Genomic DNA, 18,422 nt, shown 5'->3' with positions numbered 1-18,422 from the left:
ACCACAATTAAGAGGAAGAGAATTGGAGGATACACCATCAACAGAAACAAATTGGTAGCGGTCGGACAGGTAAGATTTAAACCATTGGAGAGCAGAACCACAGATGCCAAATTTGGAGCGAAGACGTTGTAGGAGAATAGTGTGGTCGACGGTGTCAAAGGCGGCAGACAAATCAAGCAACAACATAGCAACACAGTTACGTTTATCCTGGGACTGAAGAATGTCATTACAAACACGAAGAAGAGCAGACTCACAACTGTGATTACGTTTATATCCAGATTGAAATGGCTCGTGAAGGGAGTTAGCTGACAAGTAGTTGTCGAGTTGCACTGCAACAGCTTTCTCTATTACCTTAGAGACCATTTTTAAATTTGAAATAGGGCGATAGTTGGCAAGAATTTCTTTATTTAGGGAAGGTTTTTTTAACAGGCTACGAAGAACTGCAGTTTTAAAACAAAACGGAACAGTACCAGATAAGAGCGATTGATTGACAATGTTACAGATTACGGGCAACAACAAAGAAAGATTATGACGTAATAGGTCAGCAGGAATGGGATCGAGGCTACACGACTTGGACAACAGCTTCTTACACATGACGGATAAATCTTCAGCAGACACAGGCAAAAAAGAATCAAGAGTACAATTTTGAGACGGCAGATCGAGCTCATCAAAGACATCAGGATCAGAGGGGATTCGGGATGACAACTCATCTCTGATGTTCGTAATTTTATCGTTGTAGAAATTCATAAATATATTTGCCAGAACTTCAGGCGAAGGAGCAGACGGTAGTTGTGGTTCAGCAGAGCGATGGAGAAGTTTATCAACAGTAGAGAATAGTATTTTATTGTTATCATGTGAATCATTTACATATTATCCTACCAATTCAACCATTAAATGAGGAAAAGGGGGAAACATCATAATTACAACTTTATTTAGGAACAAATTGAATTACATCATTTTTACATGGCATAAAAAGGTTAAATATTAATAACTCTGATAAACATATATAATATGTACATGTATGTATAGGTGCTTGGTCAGACACTGAAAGTTTATAACAAAAAAAATTCTTGAAAGGGTTCTTGAAAAGGTTGTTTCTTATTGTTGAAAGAAAAGAAAGCTTTACCAAGTAAATCTGTGTTTGGATTAGAAAAAAATGATAAATACATGTAGTGCTCTTTTTTGGACCTTCTTAATGGTGTTGCTTTTAAAAATGTCCCATTGAAAGCCATTGTTTACTTTTTCATTCAAGAAAAAAGTGACATTGAAGTGTATACATAAATAGCACAATCAACAAGATATTAAAATTTAGGCTCTTTATAGTTTACAAACTAAAACAGCTAAAAACTAGTTTTTCTATTCCACATTCTCCATCAGATTATTCTAAAGAAATGACAGAAAAGTCTGAATAGATGAATAAAATTTATATTAGATAAAGTCAAACTGCACAGTTTGAACTAGTGGTTTTTCATTCTTTCAATGGTTTGTTTTACGATAGCAATAACAAATACAATGCACAAATGCAAGGTTCCTTAAAGGAATATGAAATTAATATTAATTTATGTAGCTAATGTAAGTTAGGATATACATAAAGAATAAACTAAGACTTTGATACAAAAAAATGAGAATAAACAAAAGTTACTTACAAAAGAGACGTGTCATGGTGGTTGCATGGTGAACTGAACTAAATGTAAAATTATGCACATACCAATCTAAACTAATTCTAATACACATGGCAGAAGAGGAACACAAGAAACAAAAACAAGAAACTTTGAGAAAAGTTTGGAAAAAATTGCATTGCTTTTACTTATTGGAAAAGTGCAAGCATGCATTTTTGCACTCATTTTAGAGAAAATTATAAAGCAAAAAATATAAAAAAATTAATTTTCACTAAATTTCACAGTAATTTTCAAGTCTTTTCACTTATATTTGTAAAACCATGTTATAATTTAGGATAAATGTGTAGTTCCAGAAATTATCCATACCTCCCCCCCCCCCCCCCCCCCCAACAGAGGAATTTGGAATTTCAGATGGGTAGGGGTGTCAGAGAAAGAGCAAAATTACAGAGTTTTTATGGAAGAAAATAGGAATTTCCAGGAGTAGTGGTAATTTGACAAAAAGTTTGTGAATCATTCATGAGTTTTTTAAAGTGCCTATGACCCCTAACTCAATATTTTCAGCACTGATTCTACATGAAGTGAATAGTCGAATGGTGAAATATTTTTATATGATTTGAGTGATGCATCTTGGAGATATAAAGGTTTATACTTGCAGTATGCTAATGATGTGATATCATAGTAGGCAATTGGGTTTATTTGTCATCATTTTAAAATCAAAACACTGATTACTATGAGAAAACAAATTTGCAATAATCTTTCTATAAACCCTGAGTAAGATAATTATGTTTTATACAGGATATTTTACTACCGCAGTAAATTGTCGTATATTTAATAATGCCTACTATCACACTCATTAGCATACTGGAAGTAAAAACCTTGATGTCTCCAAAAAATATCACTCAAATCATTTAAGAAAATTTCACCACTCCACCATTCACTTCAAAAATCAATGCTAAAAATAGTGAGTTAGGGGTCATAGGTCATGTGTTTTTAAGCCTGAGTGACATTCAGTGATTCCAAAAAAAAGCTCCCACAAGTTGAAGACAGTATGCCGAACCCAAGACAGGGGTGCCAGTCGACAAAATTTTGTGGGTTGTCAGTGATTCATGCTTAATACTGACCTTGATGAGGCTCTTAAAGTCATTCATCTAAACTTGCATGCAACTTTATTTCTGATAAAGTCGTCCTCGTTAGTATTCTTTATGTAAAAAATACTAATAAGGATAAAATCTTATATAAAGAATATTAATGAAGAAGACTTTATCATACATAAAGGTCCATGCATGTGTTGTGTGTGGTCACTTCAATTGGATATCCATGAGGTTTTGAAATATGTAACTATATAAAATTAAGTTCAAATTCCATTAGCCCAAAGGGCTGTTTATGAATTTCAAAAAATATGAATGATATCAGTATCAGTATCAGTGTCATTCCGCTATTTCCAACTATAAGTTGATCAGCAGGGACTATATAGTCTACACAGAGCCAAAGTTCTGATGTAGTAGTCCTTTTAGAACTTTTCTGTCTTGTGTAGACTTCTTAGCTTGGTGTTTATCAACATTAAGTAGTTGACTAATTTTGATCCATGGATCTCTAACATATTTAGCAGATGGAATTGCAAACAGCAACTGTTTCGTTAAATTTGAATTTGGTCTTCTACAAACATGTGCAATGTACTTCAAGTAACGTATGTATATAAAATCACGAAGTGCCAGGGTTCCCACTATTCTCTCCAGGTCTAAGTTCCTATATTTAAAGGCAAACGTTTCTTCTCCGTCACTATTCATTTTCCTTTCCCAGCCATTCCGTACCATTCTTCTTAGTAGACCAAACCAACAGGATTCAAGCTTTTTCAGTTCATCTTCATTTGGTAGTTCAGCCTCAGTACAGTAAGTAAGTCTGGATCTGATACAATGAAAATATTCATTTACAATTTAAAAATAGTGTGGCTCTAGCAATTTTACTCATTTTGCAATGTTTTCCTCAATAATATCAGCCAAACAAAAAGGCTACGGTTAAAAAAGCTACAGTTATCGTGTCCATACTAGTTATCTTTAATCTCTTGGGTTTTTTTTTTTTTTTTTTTTGTTCAACTTATTTAATCAGTTTATAAAATGAGCTAGGTTTCTGATTAAAACAGTGTAAATCAGTGTAAAAGTAATGATGGGAATTTATCCTGAAAGCTAACTTATTTTCAAGTTGATTGACAGGTTTAGGGAACAAAACTTATGGAGAACAAAGACTAACATTAACCTGCAGTACAATAAATTATTGGTATGTTCTTACCGGTTAATCAGCTCATCCCTGCCACATAAGCAATGACAGCTGATACACTTTTCCAGACAGATAGAGTTTTAGCTCTGTAGCACAGAAATTGCCAAACTAACTGATCTCTTGACTTTTCTCTCATTTTCACAGATGCCTTTATGCTTATTTTTTTGTTGCCTTTTTTTAAAGCAACTCCATTTACACATTAGAGTTATTTCATTGACAATGTCTTGGTCTTTTAAAAACCTCATCTAGTTTAGTTTTCATAAGAACAGATGGATCTTTTCAACAATTCAGTCCAGAACAGTACTATTGGATGTTATTCTCCACCCAACTTATCACATGTCCTTTTTTTTCATAATGATTGATGCTTCTGAAGGTGATCGAGTTTTAGCATACATGAAAACACACTGTTGGACCTGTGTATTTAAAATAAATGCTCTTAGAAATATGCTTAGTGGACATAATTTTAGTGAATTCAAATATTATCTATATTTTCATCCCAGTATTCTTCTATTGCATAACGTAATCGTCGCCATGTTGGTGGTAACTATATGAAAACCATTAACATGGCCGCCCTTTCATAGGAAAGATGCATTCAAACCATCAAAAGTGTATAGTATGTCTTACAATGAGTATACCTCTTTCTTATTTATTTATACTTCAAATCAAATTTACGAAAGTAACTTCTTTACTGACGTAATTTTTCACCATTTCTAAACAAAATATTTCTTTACAAAAGATTCGATAAAATTAGTGAACCTTCTTACCTCAACTGGCTTTTCAGGACACTTTTCTCTTAGGGGAGCAAATAGTTCATCGTGGAAATTTAGTGGAAAATTTTTATCAGTAGGCTTGCCGAGAATGCTTCTCTGTTGTGGAGCTGCAATATTGGACTTGCTTATAGTAGAAAATTCTTCGAGACATTACCTCAATGATTCAAACTTCTCAAAGCTTCTTTCGTAGGCTTCGTGGAAGGTGCTGACACAGACAAGTCTCCACCTCTGGCATGGCACCGCCATCTCAGAAAAATTCTCATCTAAAAATCTCTTTCCCTTTTAAAAACATCAAGCACTTTTTGCGTTCAAAAGTTAAAATATTTATGTGGTAATCTCTTGGGCGTTTCGATCGAAAATGAGTTTCCCCGGCATTTATTTTGATTCATTCTCTGCACCACGTGAAAGTGACACATGCAAATTCACTTGTCAGGAAATTAACTCTAAACCAAAGCGAGGCTAAATGGTAGATATTTTTCGCTCCTCCACAGGAAGCCCAACCTTGGTTTTTGTGCAAGGAATGAAAGTGTGTTGAAAGTACAGTAGAGCGGATTTCGTATGAGTGTGAAAAGCTCAGAGCGTTAGCGTGCCATGCAGTGACCGTGATGTTTTTTAGAGTTTCAATTGGCTGGGTTTTTTTTCTCGCATAATGCATGTGCTTGGTCTAGCAGTGCCGTGACTGTGGCGTGACCATGTCCGCACCTTTTTGTGCCGTGTTCCGGGTATTTGATTGGATAGAGAGTAAATTCTCGCGCGATGTGATTGGTCTGGCGTATGCCTTGCCGTGTCACGACCGTGTTCGTGCCGTGAGCTTTTCACAGTCATACGAAAACTGCGCTGTATGTACAGGGTGTTAACATGCCGCTCGAAAACTGGGCAAAGCGTTTGGGTACGCAGTAATCAGTTAATACGCTATGAGAAGCAACACTACAAAAGTGCTATATCTATTCTATCATTTTCAAATCGAAAAACAAAAACGAAAGACAGAACCGGAGCAAAGACAGGGATGTTGTTTTTTTTTCAATTAAAAAAAAACACAAAATGTTTTTATCAAAAAAACCTTCGAAAGCAGAATCGAATATTGCCCTAAAGGAATGTTTTGACCTTCGTAAATGAGAATATTACGTTTCTTAACTTAGGGATGTCATAAATCTCTTAAACCGTTATTCTTAACGATAAGAATATCCTTGTTTGAAATTAAGTGCATTAACTTGTGACGTTTTTCGAATTTTCTAATTAAATAATATATATTTTTGACACAAAGATGAGAATATGTGGACCGCGTAGCACTTATGAAATACATGAAGATATAGAAATATAGATAAGTGATAGTGCTTGGGAACGAGGTTATTCCGGGCGAAAGACCCTTGGAATTTTTCATATTCTCATCTTTGCATCATAATTACCGCGACCTAACATCTATTTCCCAGTCTGACCTCTATCCCAGCTGGTAGAGCATTGGTAGTACAATTCCGAAGGTCGTGGGTTCGATTCCCAGCGAGGTCGTAAATTAATTTTTCTGAATTTATTTCCAAGGGGCTTTCGCCCGGAATAACCTCGTTCTCAAGCACTATCACTTATCTATATTTCTATATCTTCATGTATTTTTGATATTCATATATTTTATATATCATTATAGGGAAGTCACTAAACCCGTGATAGATATTTGACTATGAACACACTTTAGTAGACCCTAATCCCATTGTTTTCTTTTGTGTCTATTTGAGTAGACTATTACACGTTGACTAGTAATTTTTATTTCACGGGCTAAATGCCCTCACTCTATCAGTACTATTATTAATTAGTAAATTAGTAATGGAAATATTTCTCTTGTTTCTGTTTTAACAGGGCTCTCTTTAATCCAATCCAATCCAATCCAATCCAATCCAATCCAATCCAATCCAATCCAATCCAATCCAATCCAATCCAATCCAATCCAATCCAAAACAATACAGTCCAAAACAATACAATACTATTATGTCGTGTTCCCACTTTTTGTCCCGCGATTTTGTATAAGGTTAAATCGTTATATCCTTTGTATTTTTGACTCATTCTTCATGGAATTACACCAAAAGCTGCCTCTTATTCTCGGGCATCTTGTCTATTTTTTAATTTGTTTTTGTCAATCGGGAAATACGATTTTTCTTCGAAAACGCGCGTCTGAGGGGATTCTTCCCGAAGTGTGGGATAAAATTCGAATTTTTATCGAAAATTCCCGAAACTTTACAGGATTAATCTAGACCTAGTTCAGCTCTTTTTCACCCAATACAATGAGTTACACAGTTAATGTAAGCCGAGGGACATTTCCCAACAACATTTTGGAGAAAGTCTTGATGATGTCTAACACTTTCACAAGACCTGATGCGAACCCTAAGTTTTGAAATGAAGTAAAAAAAGTTCAAACTCCATAAAAACTTGTTAATTCGATAAATATGACAATTCTTTTGCCTCTATTCCAATGGTTAGGTCTCTTTCATGCTCTGCCGAAAGAATCAGCGTGTTGGAGCAAGGATTTTAAGAATTATTTGCGTTTTTCTGCCGAAGGCCCTCGAAGACATGAAAACGGGAAATGTCCCTTAGTGACATTTTTGACTATAACTTTTACAAACCAAAAACAAAGTGCATTCGGGTTTCAGAGCGAATGTTTTAGCACACGAAGAATGATATGATGGCAGTAAATTTCCCATTAAAATCTTTAAATCAGTTTTAGAATTTTTTTCCCGATTGCGCGATGGGACAATTCCCGTTTGCTTTGAAATTGGATATTTATTCGAAAAATATATTTTTTAGAAAGCAAACTTCACATATAAGTAGATATTAGTGTTTACCTACGGTTTCTGTGGAAATTTTTGAGAAAATAGAAGAAACACAAAAGGCGCTATCCTTTGATTTCGCTAGGTGCTGGTTGCCATGGTAACCAGAAAAAGGGAGGGGTAGGGCAATTTTCATCTGGATATTATTTCTATCATTTAGGTCTATCTTTGTGTTTGTTTTCTTCTTTTCTAGCTTCAATTTTAGGATTTTAGGATTTTTTTAAGTTGCATGAATTTTGGGTTTGGAGTAGGTAGGTACTTAAGTATGGTTGCGGGTGACCATTGATTGACAACCTAAATCTAAATGAAAATGACCAATAGTTGGCAAACATAAAATTCCAGTAATGAAAACTAGTTTGTTTCAATTTTCTTAGTGTCTTATCGGCTGTTAAGGGTTACCTAGGGTGCTTAATGTTGTCATAGCAACGGTAGTTGTAACATAAAATTGTAACATATTTGACTTTATTACGTTACCTAGATGATATTTTGATAACAAGTTTTACGAAAAACCCACGATAAGTATAGTTAAAATAGAGAAAATTGACTCAATTTTGGTGTTCACTCCGGACAATCCAGATTTTCTGGACGTCCATTCCATCGAGCTACTGATTTTCGGTGCCTGTCAGTATGCTATTGTAGGCATCGCGTTTAACAATCTAACCGGCTCATGTGTATGATACTGCATAAAGCAGTATCCTTATTTATGAATAGCATTATTTTTGTAAACTTGTTGCATTTATTTTGAGATTTTCTTCGCAGTAATTCGGCGATAGTTATATGCAGCAATTGGACTTTCCGAAAAAAAGGGAATCTAGTCTAATTTTCTAGTTCCCAGAACTAACTTACAAGTAAATAGAGTTGAAGCCTAATATATACTTGGTGCCTTTTCATTCATTATGATTTAGATTTGAGAATCTAGCGAGCTTGGACAATCGAGGTCGGTGCTTGCCTTTCCCTATCAACACATACTGGACTATCGAATAAAACCCCGCACTTGTAAACCAAACCATGAAGTTTTCAGGAAGTTTAATTAGAGTTTAAGAGAAAAGAAGAAGCTGATCCAGCAAATGATTTGATTGGTCTCGTTTGATGCTAGTAATCTGCAGGTGTTATATCCCTCAGGGGATGATTAGAATGCGTGATTATATCATAGGGTACATACCTTTTAGCTTCAAAGCTTGGTACTTTCAAATGCTCAAAAGACATTGAAACAGGGTGCATACTATGGCAATTCCTAATACTACTTAATAATTCTTTATTGACTGTTATTCATGAAACAGTGGAACTGAAAATTCTTGCCGCTTGATCACGTCAAAAATAGCATTTAACAGAAAGAAAACGGCATTTAACTAGAAGGGCGTGTCGTCCTCCCGTGATGTTTTGCGAGTGAATAAACATACCCACTTAACGAATACTGAAATTTACGCTTATTTATAGTAAGAGTAATTTTGGCTTGCATTGACCGTGGTAACTGAATATATATATATATATATATATATATATATATATATATATATATATATATATATATATTCCCTTATTTATCGAATAAATTAAGAACGGCTACTGAAAATGTTATTAATAGCTAAAGGTGCAGGATCTTTGCCGTTTGTTTGTTCTGCTTTTTCCCAGTCCACCGTCAACTTGAGCTTTGGGATCTTATTCCTCTCTTAGATTGGCAATATTGAATCACCGCTTTGTATATAAGACTTATTGGAACAAAACTAAGGACACGTCCTTTCAAACTAATGTCATATCTTACGGTAACCTGGAGTTGTGCCTTCTTTTCAGCATTGTTATCACGGTCAGTCAAGTCAACGAATAAAAATACAAGGAACTGCATGATGTTGTTATTTCTTTCATTGGTTTGCATAGAAAGATAGAACGCCAATATCATCAATATAATATAAAAACAAATAACAGAACGGGAGATAAGGAAAGTATTTTCTACAGGCCACCTCCTAGTCTTGGTAGTTAGTTAGATCTTCCCGGTAATCCAATAGCATATAGGAAAGTGCAAAAAACGTTCAACATGTGTTTGAAATATTAATATTAGATGAACAGGTTTGCTAATTATAATTGAAAGAACAAGTAACGACAAAAGGTTTTAAAAGGTTTTAAGGTTGTTTTTTTTTAAATACTCTATTTGCTAAGCCAATCTTTCGAAAAGTAATGCCATAAGTGAAAGGGAAAAAAATAGAAATTAAGTTCTAATCCGATAAAAAAAATTGTTTAGTACATTGATTATTAGTAACATATGCTAAAAAAATAAAAAATAACGACTAAACAATGGTTTTTATAATTAAAAATGCAAATTAATCATCAGGAGAAATTTCCCTGTCACAGGAGAGAAATCCCATTTGAGGGACATTTCCCGGAGAAATTTCCCTGTCCCGTGGGAAAATTCCCACTTTGGGGACATTTCCCGGGGAAAAATCCCGGTTTCATGGGAAAATTCCCGGTCGGGGGAAAATTCCCACTTGGATGGACCCCAAAGTGGGAAATTTCCCGGGAAATGTCCCCTCCGGCGGGACATTTCCCGTAGACATATTACAATACAATACATACACAAACCAATCCAATCCAGATAAATAGAATTAGAAAATCGTGTTTCAATTTTTTTCGTGGAATTTTTCAATAGTATACAGTCTCTTCAAATTTTCTTTCATTTTCCAACGATGACAAAGTTTGGAAAATCGGACAAACGATGACAAAGGTTTGGAAATTTGAACCAAGAAATGAGTCTGTTATGAGAATATTACAACAGTGTCTAAACATTTTTTTTTTTTTGAATCACAGGTTTGTTTTTGGTATATAATTTTTTGATGCCTTATCTTGTTGTTGTGAGATATTTGGCTTCACAATTTGTAAATCATAACGTTTAATTCAAGCATCCAAAAGTCAACCCTACTTTCGAGATTGCAATGGCAAAATTTCATATCACATAGCCTGCGGAGCGGGGCTTTGGGCTTTGAGGAGAAGGAAGGGGAGTGTAGCTGCATACCGCGACAGTCGTGACGTCATCACCGGCGGACGGCGTGGTTAGAAGCCAACGTCGTTCGACGGTGAGACACACGGTTTTTCTCATCTGTAGTTTAGAACGAAGTTTGGCTCTAATAAAGAACAATGTAAAACGTAAAACGCTTGAATCCAATTATTACAGTCGAACGACGACTTCTAAAAGGAATTTTAGGGAATTTAAACGACATCTAAGTGATTTAACGACCAAAAATTCACCGACCACATGGATTATGCAAACGAAATCAACAGCCTCATTGAGCAAGCCGACGTTCTTCAAGCCTCGTTAGAAGAAGCTATCGAAGGAATAAAGACCAGAAAAAGAACTCAGACTACGAAAGGGAAAGAATTTCGGTTGGATCAGCTAAGGAACAAGTACAGATTAACAGCGAGAGCATGGAAGAGAAGTGTAAACAGAACACGATCAATTGTGTCACACGAGACCGATGTGGAACTCCTGAAGAACGAAGGACGAAATTTGCAGGTAAACATGGACGAATTAACGAAAATAAAGGAAGAATTAGAGAGTATCACAGAATCTGAAGAAGAAAGGATCGATTTACTTAAGGATTATGATGATATTTCGAGAGAAAATTTCGAAATGTTGAAGCACCTGCACGAAAAAATGATCGGAATGAATGGAATGCAAGCCCGCGAAAATGAAGATAGAGGCCAGTCAGCCCAGGCGTTGAAATCGGAAAGAGAAGAATTAGAACGAGTGAAACAAAGGACTTTAGAGGAGATCGAGAAACGCAGACAAGAAGTATTGGAAGAAGAAAGAAGAATGAAGAAAATTCTAAAGAAGATTGAAGAGCAGATTGATCTTAAACTGAAATTGATGGAAGAAAAAATGAGCCACTCTGGACAAGAACAGATATCTTCGACACCGACGGAAGGGTGCTGCGGGCAGTACATCGATGAACAAATACAACAGTGTATTGACGATCAGCAAGAAGGAGCAGACTACAGCCGAGTGATCACCAACAGCAGCCCAAGAGCTAAGAGCACTCCAAATCGGCCCTACGGGATTGGCCAAACAGAGCATGCGCCAGACGTACAAGACCATAGAAAGGCAGGAGAAACACAGATAAATCCCCACGATCCCCCGTTTGCTTCAGCACGCCCACGAGGAGACCATCATGATCCGCCATTGCATCAGAATGCAAATACAACCTCTGTTAGTGTACCACAGGAAGCCCATTCCTACCCTAAGCAAGGTGAATCCAGTCAAGACTCGACGGTATCCCAAGGTCAGCTGCTGGAAGTGGTCAAACTCTTAGCTGAAAATCAGAGCAGACTCCCTCTTCCGGAGCCTAGCATTTTCTGTGGAGATCTTCTAGAATATCCGTCCTGGGTTAAGGCCTTCGAGACGCTCGTCGAAGGAAGAGCGACAAGACCTAGAGAACGACTGCACTTTCTATCTAAGTACGTTGGAGGAGAAGCTAAAGAAGTTGTTGATGAATTCCTTCTGCTTGACTCAGAAGACGCCTACCTCAAAGCCAAGGAGATGCTTGCAAAACGCTATGGGGACCCATTTTCTGTTGCATCAGCTTATCGTAATAAACTCGACGAGTGGCCAAAGATTCATCCAACCGACAGTAAAGGACTAAGGAAGTACGCAGATTATCTTGTCCAGTGTGAGAAGGCGATGGAGAAGATAAATAACCTAAACGTCCTTAACGATGATCAAGAAAACCGAAGGATAGCATCTAAGCTTCCAAGGTGGTTAATCGACCGGTGGGGACGAACAGTGTACCAGTGGAAAGAGGAGAAAGGAAGGTTCCCACCCTTCTCAGTATTCGTCAAGTTCTTAGTTAGAGAGGCAGACATTGCATGCGACCCCATCATCTCGGTACATGCTATGAGGGGAGACCACGACGAACCCAGACAAGCGTCAAGAGAAATTGGTAAGCCCAACAGATTCAAGTTTGACCGAAGGAAACCAAGCCGTGCAAGCGGCGCCTTTGCTACCTCCATGAGTCAAGAAGTCAACATGGGAATGGCAAAGGTTACGTCTAAGGAACAGTCGTGTTTGAATTGCAACGACAGACACGATATCGAAGCGTGTAGTGAATTTCTCGAAAAAAACAATCAAGGAAAGAAAGGAAGTAGCGAGGAGAAAGGGACTTTGCTTCAAGTGTTTAGCTAGCGGTCACTTGTCCAAGGACTGCAAAACTCCAAGATCGTGTCGAACGTGTAACAAGCCTCACCCGACATCTCTTCACGCTGATTATAAAGGGGACGCTTCAAAGAAGAACGAAGTTGATCAAAGCGGCGACAGAGATACTCCAAAGAGAGCTGATGAAATTCAAGTCAGTAAGGCAGATCGCGGCACTTCTCACTGTTTAACGAGAAACGATGAGAAGGGTCAGTATAACTCTATGATTGTACCAGTTTGGCTACACCACAGCGATGAACCTGAACGACGCGAGCTGATCTACGCACTTCTAGATGACCAATCGGACACGACGTTTGTTAAAGAGACGACGCTCAAGAAGCTTGAAGCCTCAGGAATAGAAACGCAATTACTGCTGTCTACGATGCATGCTGAGTCGGAGATGATAACGTGTCAGAAAGTCAAGGGCTTGGTCGTTAGTGATCTTAGCAACCAAATTAGCATCCCTCTACCCAAGGCCTACACGCGGAAGACGGTTCCAGCTAGAAGAAATCAGATCCCCACTCCTGATTCAGCTCGACAATGGCCGCACACATCGAGGATAGCAAACCGGTTAATGCCGTACCGAGACGACGTTGAGATCGCACTACTAATCGGATCAGACTGTACAAGAGCTATTATCCCTCGCGAGATCATCTCAGGTGATAACAACGAGCCTTACGCACAAAGGACAGATCTCGGCTGGGGGATTATAGGAAACATACGCCCATCTCCTCCCGACGAGGAATGGGATCCCATTGGCGTCAGTCATAGATTAGTAGCACATGAAGTAGTGAACTCTACCACGAGAATTATCAACCCAAACGACAAAAAAAATTGCTTGTTTTCTGTAAAGAACGAAGTAAGGGAGTTGATAAATCCACTGCAAGTCAGAAGGCTACTGGAAGCCGATTTCTTCGAGAAACAGACACGTGGAACGCCCTTGTCTCAAGATGACAGAAAGTTTCTAGCAAGGATGGAGGAAAATATTTGGCAAGCACCGGACGGCCATTATCAGATGCCTTTACCGTTTCGAGAATCGGAACCGCGTTTACAGAATAACAAAACCTTCGCCCTGCGTCGACTTAGCAAATTAAAGTCTCGCCTAGAGAATGACAGTAAACAACACAGAGATTATACATCCTTTATGAACGATCTTATCGGAAAGGGATACGCGGAGAAAGTTCCCCAAGAAGATGGAGACGAAGAAGACAAGATGTGGTATATACCGCATCATGCGGTATACAACCCTCAAAAACCCGACAAAGTTCGCGTGGTTTTTGACTGTAGCGCAAAGTATAACGGTCATTCTTTGAACGAACACTTGTTGCAAGGCCCAGATATGACAAATGGTCTGGTAGGAGTCTTATGTCGATTCAGACAGGAACAGGTTGCATTTTCCTGCGATATAGAATCAATGTTTCACCAATTCAGAGTAGACGAGCACCACCGAAACTTCTTAAGATTCCTCTGGTGGGAGGACGGAGATACCACCAAGGAACCAGCAACGTACAGAATGACTGTGCACCTATTCGGTGCAGCGTCTTCCCCCGGGTGTGCCAACTACGGATTGAAGAAAACGGCAGATGATTACGAGGAAGAGATCGGTAGTGAAGCTGCCAACTTCATTAGAAGAAATTTCTACGTGGACGACGGGTTGAAGTCTGTAGCTAGAGAGGACGAAGCAATAAAGCTAATTCAAGATAGTCAGTTGATGTGCGCAAAGGGCGGCCTACGACTTCACAAGTTCACCCCCGTACTCTCTGACGACGACCCAGAAGTAAAGAAGGAGTTGCAAGTCTTCTCAACATCGACAAAAGAGGTCATGAAATTTGCGACGATCTTCGAACGTCTAGAAAGATTCTCTAGCTGGCACAAGGCTAAAACAGCAGTGGCGTTGTGCCTGAGATACATCAACAAGTTGCGCGACAAGGCAAGTGGTAAGAACGATAAACAACCCCCACAGCTTGCAGAGCGTACGTTTAAGAAGATAGACCAGCCGCTGACAGTTGAAGAGCTGCGTCAAGCTGAAAACAAGATTATCAAGCTTGTGCAAGTGACAGCTTATTCAAACGAGCTGCGAGTTCTACGCTCACTTAAGGTGACCGACGCCGAGACGACGAGAGAGAAGGCAAGAAAGCGAAACAAATCCATGAAGAAATGCAGTCAGTTATACCGACTAGATCCTTTCGTAGACGCCGATGGAATCTTGAGAGTCGGCGGTCGCATCCGGCGTGCAAATGTATCCAACGAACTCAAGCATCCTATTATCCTGCCACGAAAGGGACATGTTACACAGCTAGTAATCAGACACCACCACGAGATAGTCGAACACCAAGGCCGAGGAATCACGATGAACCAGATACGAGCTACAGGCGTATGGATTATCGGTGGGAATTCTGCCGTAGCGCAGTACCTTTACAGATGCGTAAAATGCCGTAAATTTCGTGGTAGCGTACAAGAACAGCGAATGGCCGACCTGCCTACGGATAGGGTAGAACCCTCACCCCCGTTTACCTTTTGCGCGGTAGACTATTTCGGTCCGTGGACAATAAAGGAAAGGCGCAAGGAAATGAAGCGTTACGGAGTATTATTTACTTGTATGGCATCACGCGCAGTCCACCTCGAGACCGCCAACGCATTGGATACAGACGCGTTCATAAACGCATTGCGCCGCTTTATCGCCAGACGAGGGCCTGTCAGACAAATAAGGTCCGACCAAGGAACTAATTTTGTTGGGGCTAAAGGAGAGCTAAAGGACGCCCTCGAGGAAATGGATCAGTCTAAGATCCACCGGTTCTTGCTAGAGAAAGGCTGTGACTGGACAAGTTTTAAGATGAACGTACCCGCAGCCAGCCATATGGGCGGAGCCTGGGAGAGGCAGATAAGGACAACCCGCAACGTTCTCAACTCAATGCTCGAGAACTCTGGACAACAGCTAGACGACGAGTCCTTAAGAACTTTCCTTTGTGAAGCTGAGGCCATCATAAACTGCAGACCGTTAACAACAGACACAGTTGGATCGCCAGACTCACTAGAACCCCTTACACCGAATCATTTGCTGACGTCCAAGTCAAGACTGGTATTACCGCCACCGGGAGAGTTCCAGCGTGCCGACATGTACCTTAAACGCAGATGGCGCAGAGTACAGTTTCTTGCAAATGAGTTTTGGAATCGCTGGAAGGGGGAATTCCTCCAGTCACTCCAGCAAAGGCAGAAGTGGACTCGTCCCCGACGAAACCTGAGAGTTAATGACGTCGTCATTATAAAGGACGAAGGCATACCCCGTAACCAGTGGCGACTGGGTAGAGTGGAAGAAACGTATCCTGATGAAGAAGGAACAGTAAGGAAGGTCCGACTGGCAGTTGGAAATGCAAGTACCGAAGGACCCAACAGAAAGGCAAGGACGTTGGAGAGACCCGTGCAGAAACTTGTGCTGTTGGTTGCCCAGGAAGAATAGAAGATGACGATTCCCCGACGAGGAGCCTTATCGATGGACTATAAACGTTTAAAGATTGAGTTTAGATAAAGAATGAACTTTAGTTTGAACAGTTTTCACGTTTGATTGATTGTAAATACTAGTAGGGTATTTAGAGGAGCCATGTAGCTGCATACCGCGACAGTCGTGACGTCATCACCGGCGGACGGCGTGGTTAGAAGCCAACGTCGTTCGACGGTGAGACACACGGTTTTTCTCATCTGTAGTGTAGAACGAAGTTTGGCTCTAATAAAGAACAATGTAAAACGTAAAACGCTTGAATCCAATTATTACAGGGAGGGGGAGGAAAGGTAGGGCGACTGGATCATTTCCGTTTTGTTTTTGAATGTTAATTCGGGGGCGTAATAGCAAAACCTTTGCCTTCATAGCAGGCACTCCGTTCTCCTCCTTAATTTGAGAATCTCTTGCATCTTGGGAATTTTTTTCGTCTATCGGCAAATAGGATTTTTCTTCGAAAATGCGCTCCTGAGGGCGAGATCATAGCAGAACAGTGCAGAGTGGAGTAGCTGTTTACAAAATAATATATTTAAATTAATCCATACCAGAACATGTGATTCCACGGCCTATGTCAAATGCGTTATCTCCAGTAGAACTGCTAAAGCCTGATAAACATTTGCATTGGTATTTTGCAAAAATGGCTGGATTGATACATTCTGAGTTATCAGGACAGTCGTTCTTCACCTCACATTGGTTTCCTATGAAATATTAGCATTAGCTATTTTATAATTGGTTGTCGGTAAGCCATATCAATCAATAGACATTTGCATTTGACGTCAAACTGAGCAGCTCAATTTAGAGGACAAAACAAAATTAGAATTTCAATCTCCTGGAATTGGACACCTATTGTTGTGCCCTCCCAATTACCCACTTCCGAGATATGCTTCGCTTGTCACGCACAAAGTTTTCAGTATGAGTCTACGTGCTAAATCCTCAGTCATTCGTGACAGGCGGTAAAAATAAATTTAATTTAGCACGTAGCCTCATACTGAAACCTTTGTGCGTGACGGGGGAAGCATATCTCGGAGGTGGGCTATTGAGCTGCTATTCAAACTGGTCAAATATATTCCACGGAAGCAGCAGTAAGGGGGACTCGCGGTCACCCCCCGGAATTACACGGGTACTACCCGCCCTCACGTACAGGCGGCTCCCGCGGGTATTACCCGTAAGGTCGGTCTGGGTATTGCCTGCGTAATTCGATTTGAAAAGCTCTCTGCGGGTTTTATTGGTGCCCCGCATTACTAAGTTAAGATATTTGTTCTATATACTATGCACGAATGTAAAGAATTTGCTTATGACTTTTGTGTAAAGTGCTTGAAACCCAAGTTTAAGCCTAGTAAGCCAAATAAGTATATTTGCTGCGGTAAGAAGATGAGAATAAAAGAGGATACGTCAGCGCAGTGTTACAAATGCGGCAAAAATATCACAAATGCCGTACCAAATGCTACCAGAGAGCAATATTACGCAAATGGAGGTCGTTAGAAAACACCTTATAAGAGAATAAAATACTTTAGGGACTGGATGAGTCACATCCGAGGTTATCGCCCCGCATACCTTGACAATGAAGTAATGGAAATGATTGCACTTGACTTAAAAGAACCAACCCCGCAAAGCTTAAGGAAGACATTGAAAAAATTAAAGCTAGGGAAATATTACAAAGGTATTCCCTCCCTATCTTTTGTCTGAGATTACCGGTGACTCTATTCCTGAGGTTTCTGAAGATACTATGAGAAGGGCCGAGTCAATGTTCTGTCGGCTGGATAAGGACATTCCTTATTACCCTGACGTAATTTACGAAATATTTTACAAAATCGACCCCAACCACCTCCTCTTGGGATGGATTCCCAGGCGATGACGTTATCCTAATTTATTTTACACAAGTTTTTTCATATCTGTGTAATATTTTGTGAAAGCGCCAGAGGCTGTGTAATATTTTGTGAAATTAATCGGCATATGAACCAGACTGTCGTTCAATATGCAAATAAAATCCTGTCTCGCTTTTTTCAAAGCAAATATTTATTGAGCGAGCTTTCTTTGGAGCTCTTCTTTCGCTTCTTGGTAGATCTTTTTGCGAGATTCCTCGGAAAGATCTTTTACGACTGTTTTTTTGTTTCTTATGTCCGTCTTTAGTTTCTCGTACTTTTCCTCTTCGGCCAGGATAATCGAGAATTCTACGTCGTCTATCTTTCTGTCACGCAATGCCTTTGAAACAAGGTCGGTAATAGTATTTATTTTAGACCTTGACAGAGCTATTGTCGTGTCGTGTTTTGATATTTT

The 18,422-nt window shown here is 39.2% G+C and overlaps 1 protein-coding gene across 1 annotated transcript; it reads left to right on the top strand.

Annotated features, from left to right (window-relative positions):
- The first annotated feature begins 10,720 nt into the window (after positions 1–10,720).
- LOC148909403 (uncharacterized) lies at positions 10,721–16,109 on the top strand. Its single transcript, XM_089034120.1, has 2 exons — positions 10,721–12,401; positions 12,544–16,109. Exons 1-2 carry the CDS (start codon positions 10,721–10,723, stop codon positions 16,107–16,109), a joined length of 5,247 nt encoding a protein of 1,748 aa, XP_088890246.1.
- Positions 16,110–18,422: the final 2,313 nt, after the last annotated feature.

Source organism: Actinia tenebrosa, unplaced genomic scaffold (genome assembly GCF_029948245.1).
Source record: "Actinia tenebrosa isolate PJP-AT-01 unplaced genomic scaffold, QUT_ActTen_1.0 PGA_scaffold2__45_contigs__length_23673736, whole genome shotgun sequence".
NCBI classification, from domain to species: domain Eukaryota; kingdom Metazoa; phylum Cnidaria; class Anthozoa; order Actiniaria; family Actiniidae; genus Actinia; species Actinia tenebrosa.
The sequence above is the reverse complement of the archived record's forward strand: the minus strand, read 5'-3'. Positions and strand labels throughout refer to the sequence as shown.

Bases quoted from the DNA above. Each gene is read 5' to 3' on its own strand.
- LOC148909403 (XM_089034120.1), top strand. From the start codon at position 10,721: ATGGATTATGCAAACGAAATCAACAGCCTCATTGAGCAAGCCGACGTT. The intron at 12,402-12,543 runs GTAAGCCCAACA...TTGCAACGACAG, and splicing joins ACAAGCGTCAAGAGAAATTG to ACACGATATCGAAGCGTGTA.